This window comes from Mobula hypostoma, chromosome 17 (assembly GCF_963921235.1).
Source record: "Mobula hypostoma chromosome 17, sMobHyp1.1, whole genome shotgun sequence".
In the NCBI taxonomy this organism is placed as follows: Eukaryota; Metazoa; Chordata; class Chondrichthyes; order Myliobatiformes; family Myliobatidae; genus Mobula; species Mobula hypostoma.
In genome coordinates, this window is record NC_086113.1 from 68953536 (window position 1) to 68971807 (window position 18272).

The 18272-nt window shown below is 40.2% G+C and overlaps 1 protein-coding gene across 6 annotated transcripts in view; it reads left to right on the forward strand.

The window, feature by feature from the left end:
- Positions 1-18272, forward strand: part of ulk4 (unc-51 like kinase 4) — a 755583-nt gene that overhangs the window by 634521 nt on the left and 102790 nt on the right. For all 6 annotated transcript variants that reach the window (XM_063070087.1, XM_063070088.1, XM_063070093.1 and 3 more), the window contains exon 33: positions 4694-4860. In XM_063070087.1, coding sequence (XP_062926157.1) covers positions 4694-4860 — 167 coding nt within the window. The remainder of the gene's footprint in view (positions 1-4693; positions 4861-18272) is intronic.

The following is an 18272-nucleotide window of genomic DNA, read 5'->3' on the forward strand; positions in this document are numbered from 1 at the left end:
TCATAGAATTTTTTGAGGATGTAACTAGTAGAGTGGATAGGGGAGAACCAGTGGATGTGGTATATTTGGATTTTCAAAAGGCTTTTGACAAGGTCCCACACAGGAGATTAGTGTGCAAACTTAAAGCACACGGTATTGGGGGTAAGGTATTGATGTGGATAGAGAATTGGTTAGCAGACAGGAAGCAAAGAGTGGGAACAAACGGGACCTTTTCAGAATGGCAGGCAGTGACTAGTGGGGTACCGCAAGGCTCAGTGCTGGGACCCCAGTTGTTTACAATATATATTAATGACTTGGATGAGGGAATTAAATGCAGCATCTCCAAGTTTGCGGATGACACGAAGCTGGGTGACAGTGTTAGCTGTGAGGAGGATGCTAAGAGGATGCAGGGTGACTTGGATAGGTTGGGTGAGTGGGCAAATTCATGGCAGATGCAATTTAATGTGGATAAATGTGAAGTTATCCACTTTGGTGGCAAAAATAGGAAAACAGATTATTATCTGAATGGTGGCCGATTAGGAGAAGGGGAGGTACAACGAGACCTGGGTGTCATTATACACCAGTCATTGAAAGTGGGCATGCAGGTACAGCAGGCAGTGAAAAAGGCGAATGGTATGCTGGCATTTATAGCGAGAGGATTCGAGTACAGGAGCAGGGAGGTACTACTGCAGTTGTACAAGGCCTTGGTGAGACCACACCTGGAGTATTGTGTGCAGTTTTGGTCCCCTAATCTGAGGAAAGACATCCTTGCCATAGAGGGAGTACAAAGAAGATTCACCAGATTGATTCCTGGGATGGCAGGACTTTCATATGAAGAAAGACTGGATGAACTGGGCTTGTACTCATTGGAATTTAGAAGATTGAGGGGGGATCTGATTGAAACGTATAAAATCCTAAAGGGATTGGACAGGCTAGATGCAGGAAGATTGTCCCCGATGTTGGGGAAGTCTAGAACGAGGGGTCACAGTTTGAGGATAAAGGGGAAGCCTTTTAGGACCGAGATTAGGAAAAACTTCTTCACACAGAGAGTGGTGAATCTGTGGAATTCTCTGCCACAGGAAACAGTTGAGGCCAGTTCATTGGCTATATTTAAGAGGGAGTTAGATATGGCCCTTGTGGCTACAGGGATCGGGGGTATAGAGGGAAGGCTGGTGCAGGGTTCTGAGTTGGATGATCAGCCATGATCATAATAAATGGCGGTGCAGGCTCGAAGGGCCAAATGGCCTACTCCTGCACCTATTTTCTATGTTTCTATGTTTCTATCTCCTGCAATGCTCATTGCTAGAGGAACCCTGTACTGTTGCAGATCTTGCTGAATTCAACAACAAGCCACAAAAGTGTGTCCAGTTCTGGCTGGGCCATGTATATACTGTCCGTGTACGTGATAAGAAGAAGACAAGTGTAGCCCCCTGGTAATCCTCAGGCTCGCTCAGCTCGCTGTCATCTAGGGGGAGCAGCCTTTGGCGCCACCACACTGGGTAATCAAGTTTGTGGATGCTGTGTGATGTACCCCACCATGCCAAACAACAGACAGCACACCATATGCGATTAAATGATTACACTTTATAGATCTTACTGGAACTAGGTAATTAATAGAAATAAAATATAAAAGGAAAGTAAAAGGCGCCAAACTTATCAAAGTTCACCCACTTCGTGCACAACAATTGGAGCTCAAGTAACGGAGTCTTCTTTCCACCATTCGATCCCCTCCGACCCCCTCGACCCGTCGCCTGGGACCAACCACTGTGGTCGACCAGACGCTCCACACGAATCTGTCTTCGTCTCCTCTCCTCGCCGAAGACCCTGGGCCTCGGACTCCCACTCGGGGTCCATCCCACCACCCAGCTTACAGCATCGCGTCTGCTCTCCCTGTCCCCATCACGCCTTCTGCTCCAAAGCCCGCGAAACACAATAGCTTACAGACACACAAGAAAGAATAACATCTATCCCAATTGGTTAGCAAATGAATACAATTCTCTTTATCAGTAATGTAACCCAAACAAGCTGCTAGAGAGAGAGCTTTCTCAGCAGTTAACATAACAAAGAAGCCATTTTGATTAACCTCAGCAGTAACGTAAAAGAAGAAACCCCTTACACAAGCACTACAACAAAAAGAATGGAGTTAAATACTATCACAATGAAATAATAATTAGCTGACACATACATATTCACAAGCACAATTGCCATATCTACTGCACTGCCGAATCTGTGGTTGTGACACCATGTTCGTGCTGACCACCATGTAATCATCCATATTATTCCTATTTGCTAGCACATGGTTCAGTGCAGATGAAGAGTCTCAGCCTGAAATGTTGACTGTCCAGATGCTGTCTGACTTGATGGCATGGAAGCCCAAATGGCCTGTTGCTGTTCTCTGTGACTCGACGATGCGTCGTGAATCTATTACCTTTTTCCATGTTGAATATACAACATATAAAGAGCTCATTCAACCCAGCAATGCGTGACATCTTCCATTTGAATCTAACACTGAACTGAACATTTATATTGTGACTTTAATACATTCTGCAGAGGAAGTTGATGCTGAACCACACAGATCATATTAGAACAAAATGGCAAAGCTTGAAAAAAGTGTCACTTTTAAAGAATACCTTAATGAGAAAGAATGGCAAGGATAATGAAAGATGAGATTCCAGAGTTTACAGATCTGGTAATTCAACATGTGATCACCCGTGGCAGAATGAAGTTTGAGTAGAATTTAAAGAGCATGGATAAGAAACAGCTTCTTTCTTCAAGCCGTAACACTGCTGAACTCCCGCGCATCACCCAGGTCTCATCGTGCATGAAGTCCCAGTAGTGTTATACTGTTTACTTTTTAACTTGTGTTGTAAATGTACCTTATTATTTCTTAATTTATTTGTGGTAAAAATTTGAATTTATTTAAATCTTACATCCGTCCCACAACATGAGGGATTAAAATCTTCGTATTACAACTCAGTTGCAGTGTATAGACATGTGAATTTATACGTCTAATAGCTTGTAAAAAGAAGCTGTCCTGTAGCCTGTTGATCCTGGCTTTAATGCTGCGGTAACACGAGGAATTCTGCAGATGCTGGAAATTCAAGCAACACACATCAAAGTTGCTGGTGAACACAGCAAGCTAGGCAGCATCTCTCGGAAGAGGTACAGTCGACGTTTTGGGCCGAGACCCTTCGTCTGACTTTGACGTGTGTTGCTTTAATGTTGCGGTACCGTTTGCCAGACGGAAGCAACTAAAACAGTTTATGGTTGGGGTGACAGGAGTCCCCGATGATCTTCCAGACCATCTTTACGCACCAGCTGCTGTGAATGTCCTCAGTGGAGGGAAATTCAAGTCCACAGATGCACCGGGCTGTCCATACCAGTCTCTGCAGTGCCCAATGATCAAGGCTGGTGCAGTGATACAGTCAGTCAGGGTGCGTCAATGGTGCCCCTGTGGATGGTCTTGTAGGAGGATATTACTTTATAAAGAATATTATTTTATGTGTTGTGTCTGTGAGTTTTGTGTACTGTGTTGTGCACCTTAGTCCAGAGGATCGGTTTGTTTTGGCAGTATGCATGTGTACAGTTCAATGACAATAAATTGAGTTGGAAATTGAACTTGAACTTGATGTGTCTGTGCTTCAAGGTGAAAGGGAGGATTGGTCTAAGCATATAATTCTACCTACAATAGTTTTTTGGGGAGGAGGTGTAATCTTTTTTTTCCAAACCCAACGTATGAGAAAGCATAGCTTTAGAAATAAGCTTTGATAATAGTCAGAGTCATTGAAAATTACAGTACAGAAACAAGCCCTTCAGCCCATCTAATCCATGCCAAACCATTTAAACTGCCTACTCCCATTGACCTGCACTAGGACCATAACCCTTCATATGTCTACTATCCAAACTTCTCTTAAACGTTTAAATTGAGCTCACATGCACCTTTTGCGCTGGCAGCTCATTCCACACTCTCATATATATATCAGATCCTCAAAAGCAAACTCCAGTAATTCTTTGGTGACAGAAGATGCTGTAAATGCAGGAATTGAGCAACACGCAGTCTGCTGGAGGAATCAGAATCGGATTTAATATCACTGGTATATGTCGTGAAATTACAGCAGCAATACAATGAAATACATGATAAATATAGGGAAAACAACTGAGCTACATTAAGTATATATATGTTTATGAAACAGTTAAGATAATATAGTAATAAAAGTAGTGAGATAGTGTTCATGGGTTGGTCCATTTGGGAATCGGATGGCGGAGGGGAAGAAGCTGTTCCTGAATCGCCGAGTGTGTGCCTTCAGGCTCCTGTACCTCCTTCCTGACGGTAACAGTGAGAAGAGGGCATGGCCTGGGTGGTGGGGGTCCTTAATGATGGACGCCACCTTCCTGAGGCAGTTGGGCAGCATCTGTGGGGTGGGGGGCAAAGGAACTGTTGATGTTTCAGGTTAACCCCTACAGAAGTTTGTTGATTCAGTAATACTTCAAAGTGTGTCATATCAATTTAATTGTAATCCTCAGGAACAGCCATAGGAGTGGAGATGATAGTGTGGCACAGAGCAAAGCACCAGGGCATAATTAACATTCTGGTTAATTCTAATGTACACAACTATCAGCCCTATTATGCTTTGTAGTATGTGTGAAAAGATCAGTGCCGATGGGTCTGTATTGAAATATCACAGCTAGTTGCTGTTTTTTCCCCTTCCTACAGGTCTTGTTGATCATATCCACAACTTAATAATTGAAGTCACAGCCCTCTACCTAGCGACGGATGATAAACGAAATGTGCACACTACAAGCAGTGTGTTGTTATCCCTAATTGATACACTACACATGATGTTAAAGCACGTATCCAGTATTGTCCGCTTTGCTTTGCAGGTAAGATGATGTAGTCATTCCTGTTTGAATTTCTAGTTTCCTGTTCTTAGGCTTAGATAATATTTTTCTCAATTTTGGTATTTTATTTCCTTTTCATGTGAGTGATCATGGCCAACCTTCCTCTACTTAGGTACAGGCTCAGGAGTTAACCTACTTCCACTCTAGTTCTGGGGGTTCTCAGGTGCCTGATGAGGGCAATGTGGAACCTGCAGGCTCTGCCACAGGTAAAGCAGAAGGCACTTGATTGGTTGAACGGGGTGTTAGCTTATGAGATATTGTACTCTTCAAACATTAACATCAAGCAACTATGTACTTCCAATGAATAATGAAGTACAGGCCATCATTCTGAAAGTGGCTTCTGTATTTTGATAATAAACCAGGGTTTTCCAGGGTTGGTGTAGATTTTCAAGGAGATTTTGAGAACATGCTTAAATCATTCTCTCTTTACATCTGATCTTGCTGTGATAATGCACAGAAAAGACCACCTGTTTGGGAGTTTGAAACCAGACATGTGGAAGATATTACATGCCCATCAGATTTGAGCCTAATTTCTGGGAATATTGGCCTGGGAAAGGACCCTGACACTGATACACTCAGGTGGATTTGGAAGACTTTGCAGCTATAATATTGGTTTGAGATACTTGTTGTAGATGGTCTATGTTTCAAAAGCACACAGGTGAAGATGGTTATCAGGATTTGCAAAGGGATCCTGATCAGTTGGGTAAATGGGCCAAGAAATTGCAAATGGAGTTTAATTTAGATGTGTGATAATTTACATAATTATCCTGCCATAATTTACATATTACTATTTAACTATTTATGGTTTTATTACTATTTAATTATTTATGGTACGGCTGTAATGAAAACCAATTTCCTCCGGGATCAATAAAGTATGACTATGACTATGTGATGATGCATTTTGGGAAGATAAATGAGGGTAAAGCTGTCACAGTGACTGGTAAGGCTCTGGGGAGTATTGCAAAACAGAAGTAGCTGGGAGTAAACATGGTGCAGAAGATTTTTGGCATACTGGCCTTCATCAGTCAGGGAACTGAGTGTAGAAGATTAAATATTATGTTGCAGTTGTACTAAGCATTGGTAAGGCTGTATTTGTAATACTATATTCAGAGTTGGTGTCTTTATGGGCATGATGTCATTAAGCTGGAAAGAGTACAGAGGACATTTACAAGGATGTCACTGGGACTCCAAACTAAATTATGGAGAGAGGTTGAGCAAGTTGGGACTTTTTTTGCAGGAATGAGAGGTGATATTACTGAACTGTATAAAATCATGAGGGGCATAGATGGGGTTGATTTTGCACATTCTTTTTCTCAGGATTGAGCAATCAAGAAATAGAAGACATAGGTTTAAGATGAGTGGGGAGAGATTCAATAGGAACCTGTTGAAGAGAGGCAATTCTTTCTCTGTTTGTGATGGTAGGCAAATTTTCCCACTTCTGGAGAGCCAACATCATGGAGAGCAGCTCTCATTGAAAACAGTGGAAAACATCAAATGTTCTCACTTTAGTCTGCTACGGCTGAGAACCATAACTGTATCTATGATGTGTACTGTCAGTGATGAAGTTTTAATGCCGTATCGCTGCTTAAAACTGACAGAAATAGACTGGACTGTGGCCTGCACATTGCCCCTTTAAAAAGCCGCCGATCAAAGAGGGATCAACGTGCTGGTCTGATGGTGCATTCAAAAAAATGAGGTTTTCGACTCTCGATACTAACTATCTTGCTTGCAAACGTACAGCCTCTGGTAAATAGAATTGATCATCTCAGAGGGACCTTAGTTTTATGGAATGTTGGTTAACCCCTTCTGTGCTGGGCGCAGCGATTCGAATAGACAGGTTCACAGTACACCATCAAGATAGGTTGGTCAAGTCTCTCAAAAGCAGAGTTGGAGGTATATGTCTCATGATTAACTCCTCATCGTGTACTAATGTGTCGGTGATGTCGCAATATTCCTCACCAGATCTGGAACACCTTGAAATTAAGTGCTGCCTATTTTACCTGCCATGGGAGATTTCATCAATTTTTTTGGTAGCAGTGTCCATCCCAGGCCAATGTCAAACAGCCTCTAGATGAACTGAGTGATAAAATCAGCTGGCATGAAACAGCACATCCTGATGCCTGCCCCATCATTTTGGGGGATTTTAAACAGGCCAGCTTGATAAAGACGTTAAATAATTATTATCAACATATCACTTGTAGTACCAGAGAAAGTAACACACTGGACCACTGATACACTAAGTTCAACAGTGCCTGCCATGCTATCCCACACCCACAGTTGGGTAACTCTGATCACCTGGCTGTACTTCTGCGCCCTGAGTATAGGCAGAGACTGAAGACTGAAACACCAGTTGTAAGGACCAAGAAGATATAGACCAGGGAAGCACAGGAGCACTTACAGGACTGGACTGGACTGTATTCAGGGATTCATCTTTGAGCCTGAATGAGTATGCCGCAGTTGTCACCAACTTCATTAAAACCTGTGTGGATGAGCGTGTGTCTACGAAAACCTACTGTACATTCCCAAACCAAAAGCCGTGGATAAACCAGGAGATTCATAGTCTGCTGAGGGCTAGACCTGTGGCATTTAAGTCTGGTGATCCAGGTCTGCATAAGAGAACCAGGTATGACTTGCGGACGGCTATTTCAAGAGCCAAGAACCAATTCCGGGGGAGGTTGGAGGCAATATCAGATGCACATCAACTCTGGCAGGGCTTGCAGGACACTTCTCCCTCAGAGCAAACCCAACATCATGGATGACAGCAGAGCTTCACTACTAGACGAGCTCAGTGCCTTTTACACTCGCTTCGAAAGGGAGAATAAAACCACAGCTATGAGGATCCCTACAGCATCCAATGACCCTGTGACCTCTGTCTCAGAGGCCAATATCAGGTAGTCTTTCAAGAGGGTGAACCCTTGCAAGGCAGCGGGGTCTGATGGAGTACCCGGTAAGGCTCTGAAAACCTGTGCCAGCCAACTGGCGGGAATATTCAAAGACATTTGCAATCTCTCACTGCTACAGTTGGAAGTTCCCACTTGCTTCAAAAGGGCAACAATTAGACTGGTGCAGAAGAAGAGAAGTGTGAGCTGCCTTAACAACTATCGGCCAGTAGCATTCACATCTACAGTGATGAAATGCTTCAGGGGGTTGGTCTTGGCTACCACCACAATAGGTCTACAGCAGACTTGATCTCAATGGCTCTGCATGCAGCCTTGGATCACCTGGACAGTGCAAATACCTATTTCAGGATGCTGTTTATTGACTATAGTTCAGCATTTAATATCATCACACCATTATTCCTACAGTCCTGATCAAAAAGCTACAGAACCCAGGCATCTGTGTCACCCTCTGCAACTGTATCCTCAACTTCCTAGCCGAAGACTACAATCTGTATGGATTGGAAATAACATCTCCACCTTGCAGACAATCAACATTGGCACTCCACAGGGATGTGTACTCAGCCCACTGCTCCACCTACGGTCTGCATGAAAGCACGTACCACCTTCCAAATGTCGCTCAAACAAACAGGCTGCCCCATTGGAGTATTGGTGCTTCTTCCTTGAAGCTATTCATCTGCACAAAGCACCTTGTGCAATAAGAACAGCATCCTCAGCCATCTTTCTTCCTGTATTCTTCCAGCTCCTGCCAAAAAGACCTCGACTCACAGTAGTGTCTGTCACAAAAACCTCTCCTTAGTACCTTGACTCACAGTAGTGTCCGTCACAAAAACCTCTCCACCCAGCATCCTCCAGAACCTCTCCCAGTTCCGCCATCCTAATTGGATGACACTACATTCCTAAGCAGGAACATCACAACCCCTTATCTTTAGCTCAAACCCAAACATGCCAAAAGCAGAACAGACTGCTCTTACAGACATGCTAAAATGAAATACCTACAACATAGCAGTAAAAATCTTAACCGGGGGTTATAATACTTATAAAATAGTGTAATAGATAGAGAATCTCGAAAGATATTCTATCTTATCTGCCAAGGATATCTGGGACTGCCTTAAATGGTGATGTAGGCAGCTGCTCCCATAATATGTTATATACAATTATAGTAGATTCCAGTTAACTGGGACACTTTGGAATCGGTACAGTGTGGCCCAATTAAGCGGCTGCCCCAATTAGCCAAAGTTTCATGGAAGTTGTCAGAGGTATAAAAAAGACACACTACCATTTACCTGAGTAATAAATTATGCACTTAATTGAAATACGGAACAAATTAGAACTACCGATATTACTACTGTACTATAACACTGTGTATTAGTTCCTAATAGTTATTGACAGAGGAATTCATCTAGCGTACACTGCCATAATCTTTTGATTGACTGTAAATGAACAAAATCAGCACAGACTCCTTGTGCAGATAATAGACTGTCTTCATTCAAAGCATCCTCCAAATCTTCATATTGTAACATTAAACATGATTGTCAATTCCTTCAAATACTCCATACTTTCTAACTTGTTGAAGTAGTGAAATTGTTTTATTTTCACTCCCCGTCGTTTCTGGCATCTCCAAGCCTAAAATCTTGAAACCGAGGTGAGCAAACAGTTCTGAATTGTCTTACTACTTATTTCTCGCCAACTATCAGTAATAAAACTCACTGCTTTTTAAACACAAACACACGTAACTGAAACTATTTTAAAATCTGTTCGCTCTAAGCATGGTGTAGTGTCTAACAGCTGCATAAGTCAACATATAGTCATACTTTATTGATCCCAGGGGAAATTGGTTTTCGTTACAGTAGCACCATAAATAATAAATAGTAATAGTACTATAAATAGTTAGATAGTAATGTGTAAATTATGCCAGTAAATTATGAAATAAGTCCCGGACCAGCCTATTGGCTCAGGGTGTCTAACCCTCCAAGGGAGGAGTTGTAAAGTTTGATGGCCACTGGCAGGAATGACTTCCTATGACGCTCTGTGTTGCATCTCGGTGGAATGAGTCTCTGGCTGAATGTACTCCTGTGCCCACCCAGTACATTATGTAGTGGATGGGAGACATTGACCAAGATGGCATGCAACTTAGACAGCATCCTCTTTTCAGACATCACAGTGAGAGAGTCCAGTTCCATCCTTACAACATCACTGGCCTTACGGATGAGTTTGTTGATTCTGTTGGTGTCTGCTACCCTCAGCCTGCTGCCCCAGCACACAACAGCAAACATGATAGCACTGGCCACCACAGACTCGTAGAACATCCTCAGCATCGTTCAGCAGATGTTAAAGGACCTCAGTCTCCTCAGGAAATAGAGACGGCTTTGACCCTTCTTGTAGACAGCCTCGGTGTTCTTTGACCAGTCCAGTTTATTGTCAATTCGTATCCCCAGGTATTGGTAATCCTCCACCTTGTCCACACTGACCCCTTGGATGGAAACAGGGGTCACCGGTACCTTAGCTCTCCTCAGGTCTACCATCAGCTCCTTAGTCTTTTTCACATTAAGCTGCAGATAATTCTGCTCACACCACTAACACTAGTTAGAAACTGTTCAGCAACATTCTCCTGTCCCAATTAAGCAGCATAGTGTCCCAAATAAACTAAGAGAATCCTGTTTAATTTCTCAATTAGTTTTTATTCTTTAAGAGTTACCCCAAATAAGCAGCTGCCCCATTTAACTTTCAATAATGGACCAATTTCTGGGATTCGCATAAATAGACACTTGATAGTAAAGATGGGAACAAGGGGCTGAAGGGCCTCTTTCAGAGGGGTGGATGCCTGGAATGCACTGCCGAGTGTGATGGTGGAGACAGATAGGACATCAAAACAGCACAGCACAGGGAACTGGCCCTTCAGCCAATGGTGTTGTGCTGAACTAATTAAAATAGTAATTAATGCCTAACTGAACTAACCCTTTCAACGTGTATAATGCCCTTATCCATCCATTATTGTGCAGATGCAAACCCTCTTGAATGCCTCCGTCACATTTGCCTCCACACCACCCCGGCGGCTTATTTCAGGCACCCAGTCACTCTCGATGTAAAAACCTTGCTCCACACATCTCCTTTGAATTTACTCCCCCTCACTTTAAATACATGCTGTCTAGTATTACACATTTCAGCTCTGGGGCAAAAGTTACCAATTGTTACTCCATCTTTAACATGAGAAATTCTGCAAATACTGGAAATCCAGACCAACACACATAAAATGCTGGAGGAACTCAGCAGGTCAGGCAGTGTCAATGGAAAGGAATAAACAGTCAACAATTCGGGGTGAGACCTTTCTTCAGGACTGGAAAGGAAAGGGGAAGATGCCACAATAGGAGGTGGGGAGAGGGGAAGGAGGATAGCTAAAAGGTAGTAGGTGAAGCCAGGTGGAGGGGGAAGGTAAAGGGCTGGATAGGAAGAAATCTGACAGGAGAGAATAGTGAACCATAGGAGAAAGGGAAGGAGCAGGGGGCCCAAGGGGAGGCATTAGGCAGGTGAGAAGAGGGAAGGGACCAGAGTGGGGAATAGAAGAAGAGGGCAGGTGAAGGGAAACAGCTCATTGGAGAAACAAATCACTGGGGACCCAAGTCATCCAAACCACAAACTATCCCAGCTGCTACCTTCAAGGAAATGGTACTGCAGCATAAAAGCCAGGACCAACAGGCTCCTGGACAGCTTCTTCCACCAGGGCATCAGACTGATTAACTCATGCTGATTTGAGTATATTGCTATGTTACAGTGACTGTTCAATTTATTATAAATTACTATGATTGCACATTGCACATTTAGACAGAGACGTAACACAAAGATTTTTGCTCTTCATGTATGTGAAGGGTGTAAGAAATAAAGTTAATTCAATTCAATTCTTTACCAGAAGGAGAGATTGATATTCATGCTATCAGGTTGGAGGCTAACCAAGCGGAATACAAGGCTTTGCTCCCCCCGCCCTGGGGGAGGTCTCGCCGTGGCACAAGAGAAGGTCATGGAATGAGAATGGGAAACGGAATTTAAATGTTCGGTCACAAGGAAGTAACGCTTTTGGTGGATGGAGCAGATGTGCTCAAGGACACAGTTCCCCAATTTACGATGGGTCTCACCAGTGTAGAGGAGGTCACATCGGGAGCACCTGAAACAATAGATGACCCAGCACATTCAAAGGTGAAGTGTTGCCTCACCTGGTAGGACTGTTTAGGGCCCTGAATAGAGGTGAGGGAGGAGGTGACTTGCCCATTGCAGGGATAAGTGACGGGAGGAAGAATAGTGGGGTGGGACGAATGGGCAAGGGAATCACGAAGGGAGCAATCCCTGTGGAAAGCAGAGAGGGGGTGTTGTAAGATATGTTTAGTAGTAGGATCCCTTTGGAGATGGCGGAAGTTGCGGAGGATGATGTGCTGGATGTGGAGGTTCATGGGGTGGTAGGTACGGACAAGAGGAACTCTATCACTATTAAGGTGGCAGGAAGATGGGGTGAGCGCAGATGTTTGGGAAGTGGAGGAGATGCAGGTGAGGACAGCATCAATGGTGGAGGAAAGGAAACCATGTTCTATGAAGAAGGAGGACACCTCTAATGTTCTGGAAAAGGAAAACACATCCTGGGAACAGATGTGGTGAAGACAATGCAAGGGAATAATATCTTTACTGGAGACAGGGTGGGAAGAGGTGTAGTCAAGATAACAGTGGGAATCAGTTTATAAAAGATATCCACAAACAGTTTGTCTCCAGCAATGGAGACACAGAGTTCAAGAAAGAGGAGGGGGATGTTAGAAATGGACCAAGTGAATTTAAGGGCAGAGTAGAAGTGGGAGGCAAAGTTAATTAAATTAACAAGCTCAGCATGGGTGTATAAAGCGGTACCAATGGAGTTATCAATGTAGTGGAGGAAGAATTGGGGAATATTACCAGTGAAGGCTTGGAACATGGACTGTTCTGTGTAGCCAATGAAAAGGCAGGCATAGCTGGGATCTATGTGGTAGTCGATGGGAGTTCTCCAAAGTGGATGAGATCAGTGATGGTGTCAGATGACAGTCTGGTCATCTTCACGCAGTAGATATGAGGAGGTGTTCTTAGAGTTGCTGCCTGTCCTCAGAAAGGTAGTGGTCAGTCTGCCACACTACAACAGCTCTAGGTTTGCCTGAGGTTTGATGATAAGGTTGGGATTGGTACAGAGAGACTGGAGCGCAGTGCATTCGGGGGTATGGTACAAAGAGGAAAGAGGAGAACTGAAGTCTATCTTTGTCTTGCATAATTTTTTTAAATATAATTTTTATTGAATTTTCAAAAAGAATACATGAAAAAAAAGAATCTACCCTCCCCCCTCCTCTTAACCCTCCCCCCCCCATATATAGTCCTATCTAAAAAGAAAGAAAAAGAAAAAAAAAGAAAGAAAAAAAAGAAAAAAAAAGAAAAGAACCGCCTGGGTATTGGAAGGTTTCCACATGCTCCATGGGATTCAAAATGAATTTGGTATAATTATTCGTTACTTTCCCCAAGTGACCAAAGTCTTTATCGGAGCACTTAAATATGCCATCCTATCTTTTGTAAATAAGGGCGCCAAATATTCAAAAATGTTACATATTTATCTCTTAAATTATAAGTAATTTTTTCAAGTGGAATAGAACTAGCCATTTCATTATTCCAACGATCCATACTTAAATACGAATCAGATTTCCAAGTAACTGCTATGGTCTTCTTAGCTACTGCCAATGCAATTTTTATAAATTCTTTCTGATATTTATTCAATTTAAGTTTCGGTTTTATCCCTTCAATATCACCTAATAAAAATAATACAGGGTTATGTGGAAGTTGAATTGCAGTAATTTGTTCCAATAAGATTCTTAAATTTATCCAAAAGGGTTGAATTTTAAAACAAGACCAAGTAGAATGTAAAAAAGTACCAATTTCTTGATTACACCGAAAACATTTATCAGAAAAATTTGAATTTAATCTATTTATTTTTTGCGGTGTAATATATAATTGATGTAAAAAATTATATTGTACTAATCTAAGGCGAACATTTATTGTATTTGTCATACTGTCAAGACACAGTCTTGACCAATTTGTTTCATCAATAATAATATTCAGATCTGTTTCCCATTTTTGCTTTGACTTATGGGTTCCTTGTTTAATTGTCTGTTCTTGAATCAAATTATACATACAAGAAATAAATTTTTTAATTTTCCCTTTTTGAATTAAAATTTCAATTTCATTAGGTTTTGGCAAAAACATTGTTTGACCCAGCCTACCTTTTAAGTAAGCCCTTAGTTGAAAGTAACAAAAGAAAGTATTGTTAGATATTTTATATTTATCCTTTAATTGTTCAAATGACATCAATATACCTTGTTCAAAACAATCTCCTATAAATTTAATCCCTTTTTGGCACCAATTATATAAAAGTTGATTGTCCATTGTAAAAGGAATAAGTCTGTTTTGGAACAAAGGTCTCCTTGCTAATAGAGATTTCTGTGTTTCATTATCAACATTTATCTTATTCCATAGATCAATCAAATGTGTTAATATAGGAGATTCTTTCTTTTCCCGTATCAATTTAGATTCCCATTTATATATAAAATCTTCAGGTCTATTTTCTCCTATCTTGTCTAGTTCTATTTTAATCCATGCTGGTTTTCGATCATCGAAGAAAGATGCAATAAATCTAAGTTGATTTGCTTTATAATAGTTTTTAAAGTTTGGAAGGTGTAACCCTCCTAACCCAAATTTACATGTCAATTTTTCCAATGATATTCTTGACATTTTACCTTTCCAAAGAAATTTTCTCACTCATTTATTTAACTCTTGAAAAAATTTCTGTGGCAATTGTATTGGTAATGTTTGAAACAGATACTGTAATCTAGGAAATATATTCATTTTTACAACATTGACTCTACCTACTAATGTTATTGGTAATATCATCCATTTGTCAAGATCATCTTGAATTTTTTTCAATAGTGGTAAATAATTAAATTTATATAAATTCTTTAGATCATTATCAAGTCTTATACCTAAATATTTTATACCATTTACCAGCCATCTAAATTGGGTTACTAATCGACATTGACTATAGTCTCCTTTAGTAAGAGGTAAAATTTCACTTTTATCCCAATTTATTTTGTAACCTGATACCTTCCCATATTCATCCAATCTAGAAGATAATTTATGTAACGAATATTGTGGATTTGTTAAATAGATTAAAATATCATCAGCAAAAAGACTAATTTTATATTCCTCCTGATTAACTCTAAAACCCATAATATCTGGATCAATTCTAATTAGTTCTGCTAATGGCTCTATCGCCAATACAAATAAAGCAGGTGATAGTGGACAACTTTGTCTAGTTGACCTTTTTAACTGGAATGGTGTTGAAATTTGAGAGTTTGTCACCACTTTAGCTTTAGGGTTAGAATTTAAAGTTTTAATCCAATTTATAAAAGATGTTCCTAACCCATATTTTTCTAGTACTTTAAATAAAAAATCCCATTCTAATCTATCAAATGCTTTTTCTGCATCCAAAGCTACTACTATACTCTTCTCATCCCTTTTTTGTGCCAAATGAATTATACTGAGTAGCCGAGTTACATTATCTGCCAGTTGTCTATTTTTAATAAATCCTGTCTGATCCATATGTATTAATTTTGGTAAATATTTAGATAATCTATTCGATAAAATTTTTGCTATTATTTTATAATCCGTATTCAATAAAGAAATAGGCCTATATGATGCTGGTTTCATAGGATCTCTGTCTTTTTTTGGCAATACTATTACAATCGCTGTTGAAAAAGATTCTGGAAGTTTATGTATTTTTTCTGCTTGACGTATTAGTTCCATAAAAAGAGGAAATAATAAATCTTTAAATTTTTTATAAAATTCAGGTGGAAAACCATCTTCTCCTGGAGATTTATTACTTTGGAGTGATCCTAAAGCTTCTTCAACTTCTTTTAATGTAAAAGGCATATCTAATCCCTTCTGTTCTTCCAAATTCAATTTTGAAAGAGAAACTTGTGATAAAAACCTTTCTATCTCATTAACATCATTTTGGGATTCTGATTGATATAATTCAGAATAGAAATTTTTAAAAGTTTCATTTATTTCAAGAGGTTTATAAGATATTTTATTTGCCCTTGTTCTAATTGCATTTATTGTTTTGGAAGCTTGTTCTGTTTTCAACTGCCAGGCAAGAATTTTATGTTCTCTCTCACCTAACTCATAATACCTTTGTTTAGTTCTTATAATTGCTTTTTCCGTTCTATATGTCTGAAGCGTATTATATTGTAACTTCTTATTGACAAGTTGTTTTCGTTTTTCTTCTGACATATATCTTTGAGATTCTTCTTCTATTTTTGTAATCTCTTTTTCCAATTGATCTAGTTCTGCCATATATTCTTTCTTAATTTTAGACGTATAACTTATTATCTGGCCCCTAAGATATGCTTTCATCGCATCCCATAATATAAATTTATCATCCACTGAATGAAAATTTGTATCCAAAAAAAATTGAATCTGCTTTTTCATAAAATCACAAAAATCTTGACATTTTAATAATGTTGAATTAAATCTCCATCTATAAGCCACTCCTTCCTTATCAGCCATTATTATTGTCATTAATAAAGGGGAATGATCTGATAATATTCTTGCTTTATATTCCATATTTTTCACTCTGTGTTGAATATGCATTGATAATAGAAACAAATCTATCCTTGAAAAAGTTTTATGTCTATGGGAATAGAATGAATAGTCTCTTTCTTTAGGATTGATTCTTCTCCATATATCAATCAGATTTAAATCCTTCATCAATGATAAAGTTAAATTTACTACCTTCGATTTTATAACAGCCTTGGTTGATCTATCTAAGACTGGGTCTAAGCAAAAATTAAAGTCTCCTCCAATTAATATTTTTTCATGCGCATCCGCCAAATTCAGAAAAGTTTCTTGTATGAATTGTGCATCATTTTCATTTGGTGCATAAATGTTCATAAAAGTCCATAATTCAGAAAAAAGTTGACAATGTATAATCACATATCTCCCCGCAGAATCAGTTATTACATTTTGTATTCTAATTGGTAACGTTTTATTGATCAAAATTGCTACTCCCCTCGCTTTTGAATTAAATGAAGCCGCAACAACACTACCCACCCAATCTCTCTTTAGTTTCTGATGTTCTGTTTCCGTTAGGTGCGTTTCCTGTAAAAAAGCTAAATCTATCTTCATTTTTTTAGTATGTGTTAAGATTCTTTTTCTTTTCACTGGTTCATTAAGCCCGTTAACGTTAAAACTCAAAAAATTCAATAAATTAGTCATTATTCTTCACAAAGTTACTCCAATCTAAAACATTATTTATCTTCTCAACTTTCATAGTTCCTTGGGGAATCTCTTTAAACTTCACCATGTTGCTATGTGTCTCCCTCCCAACCTTCCAGGCAAAAAGAAGAAAGAAAAAGTACAAAAAAAGAAAAAACAAAATACCCCCCCACTAATGTTGTGAACGAAAGGATACACAACACTACCCCCCTCCATTTTACGGGTCGTGGCAAAAGCCACGCTTGCACACATGACTAGCGTAGCAATCGATCAGTGCTTCTTCCAGCTCCCCCGCAACACGTCTTGCATAATTTTATAAGCCTCCATTAGGTCTTTAGCCTCTGCTGCTCTAGAGAAAACAATATGGATTTGTCTAACCTCTCCTTGTAGCACATCCCTCTAATCCAGGCAGCATCCCGGTCAACCTCTTCTGCATCTGTCCAAAACCTTGATATCTTTCCTTTAATGGGATAACCAGAATTGAATGCAATGTGGCGTAACTGGAGTTTTATAAAGCTGCAACATAAGCCCCTAACTTTGGATCACAGTGCCTGACTAGTAAAGGCTAGCTTGCTAAACACCCCATTAACACTACCAAGCTATGTAGTCACTCTCATGGAGCTATGGACTTCAACCCCAAGATCCCTCTGTACATCAACACTGTTAAAGATCTGGCCATTACTGTCCCTTTACGTTTGATCTCCCAAAGTGCAATGCTTCACCTCTCACCAGATTAAACTCCATCCGCCATTTCTCCATTCATATCTATGGCTGAACTATATTCTGCTGTATCCTTTGGCAATCTTCTACACTTTCTACAATGCCACCAATCTTTATATTGTCTGTGAGCTAACTACCCAACCCATCTACATTGTCATCCAGGTTTAGAAACAGAAAAATAGAAAAACTACAGCACAATACAGGCCCTTCGGCCCACAATGCTGTGCCGAACATGTACTTAATTTAGAAATTACCTAAGGTTACTTATAGCCCTCTAGTTTTCTAAGCTCCATGTACCTGTCCAGGAATCACTTAAAAGACTCTGTTGAATCCGCCTCCACCTCCATTGCCGGCTGCCCATTCCACACACTCACCACTCTCTGCATAATAAACTTACCCCTGACATCTCCTGTTACCTAATTCCAAGCATCTTAAAACTGTGCTCTCTCATGT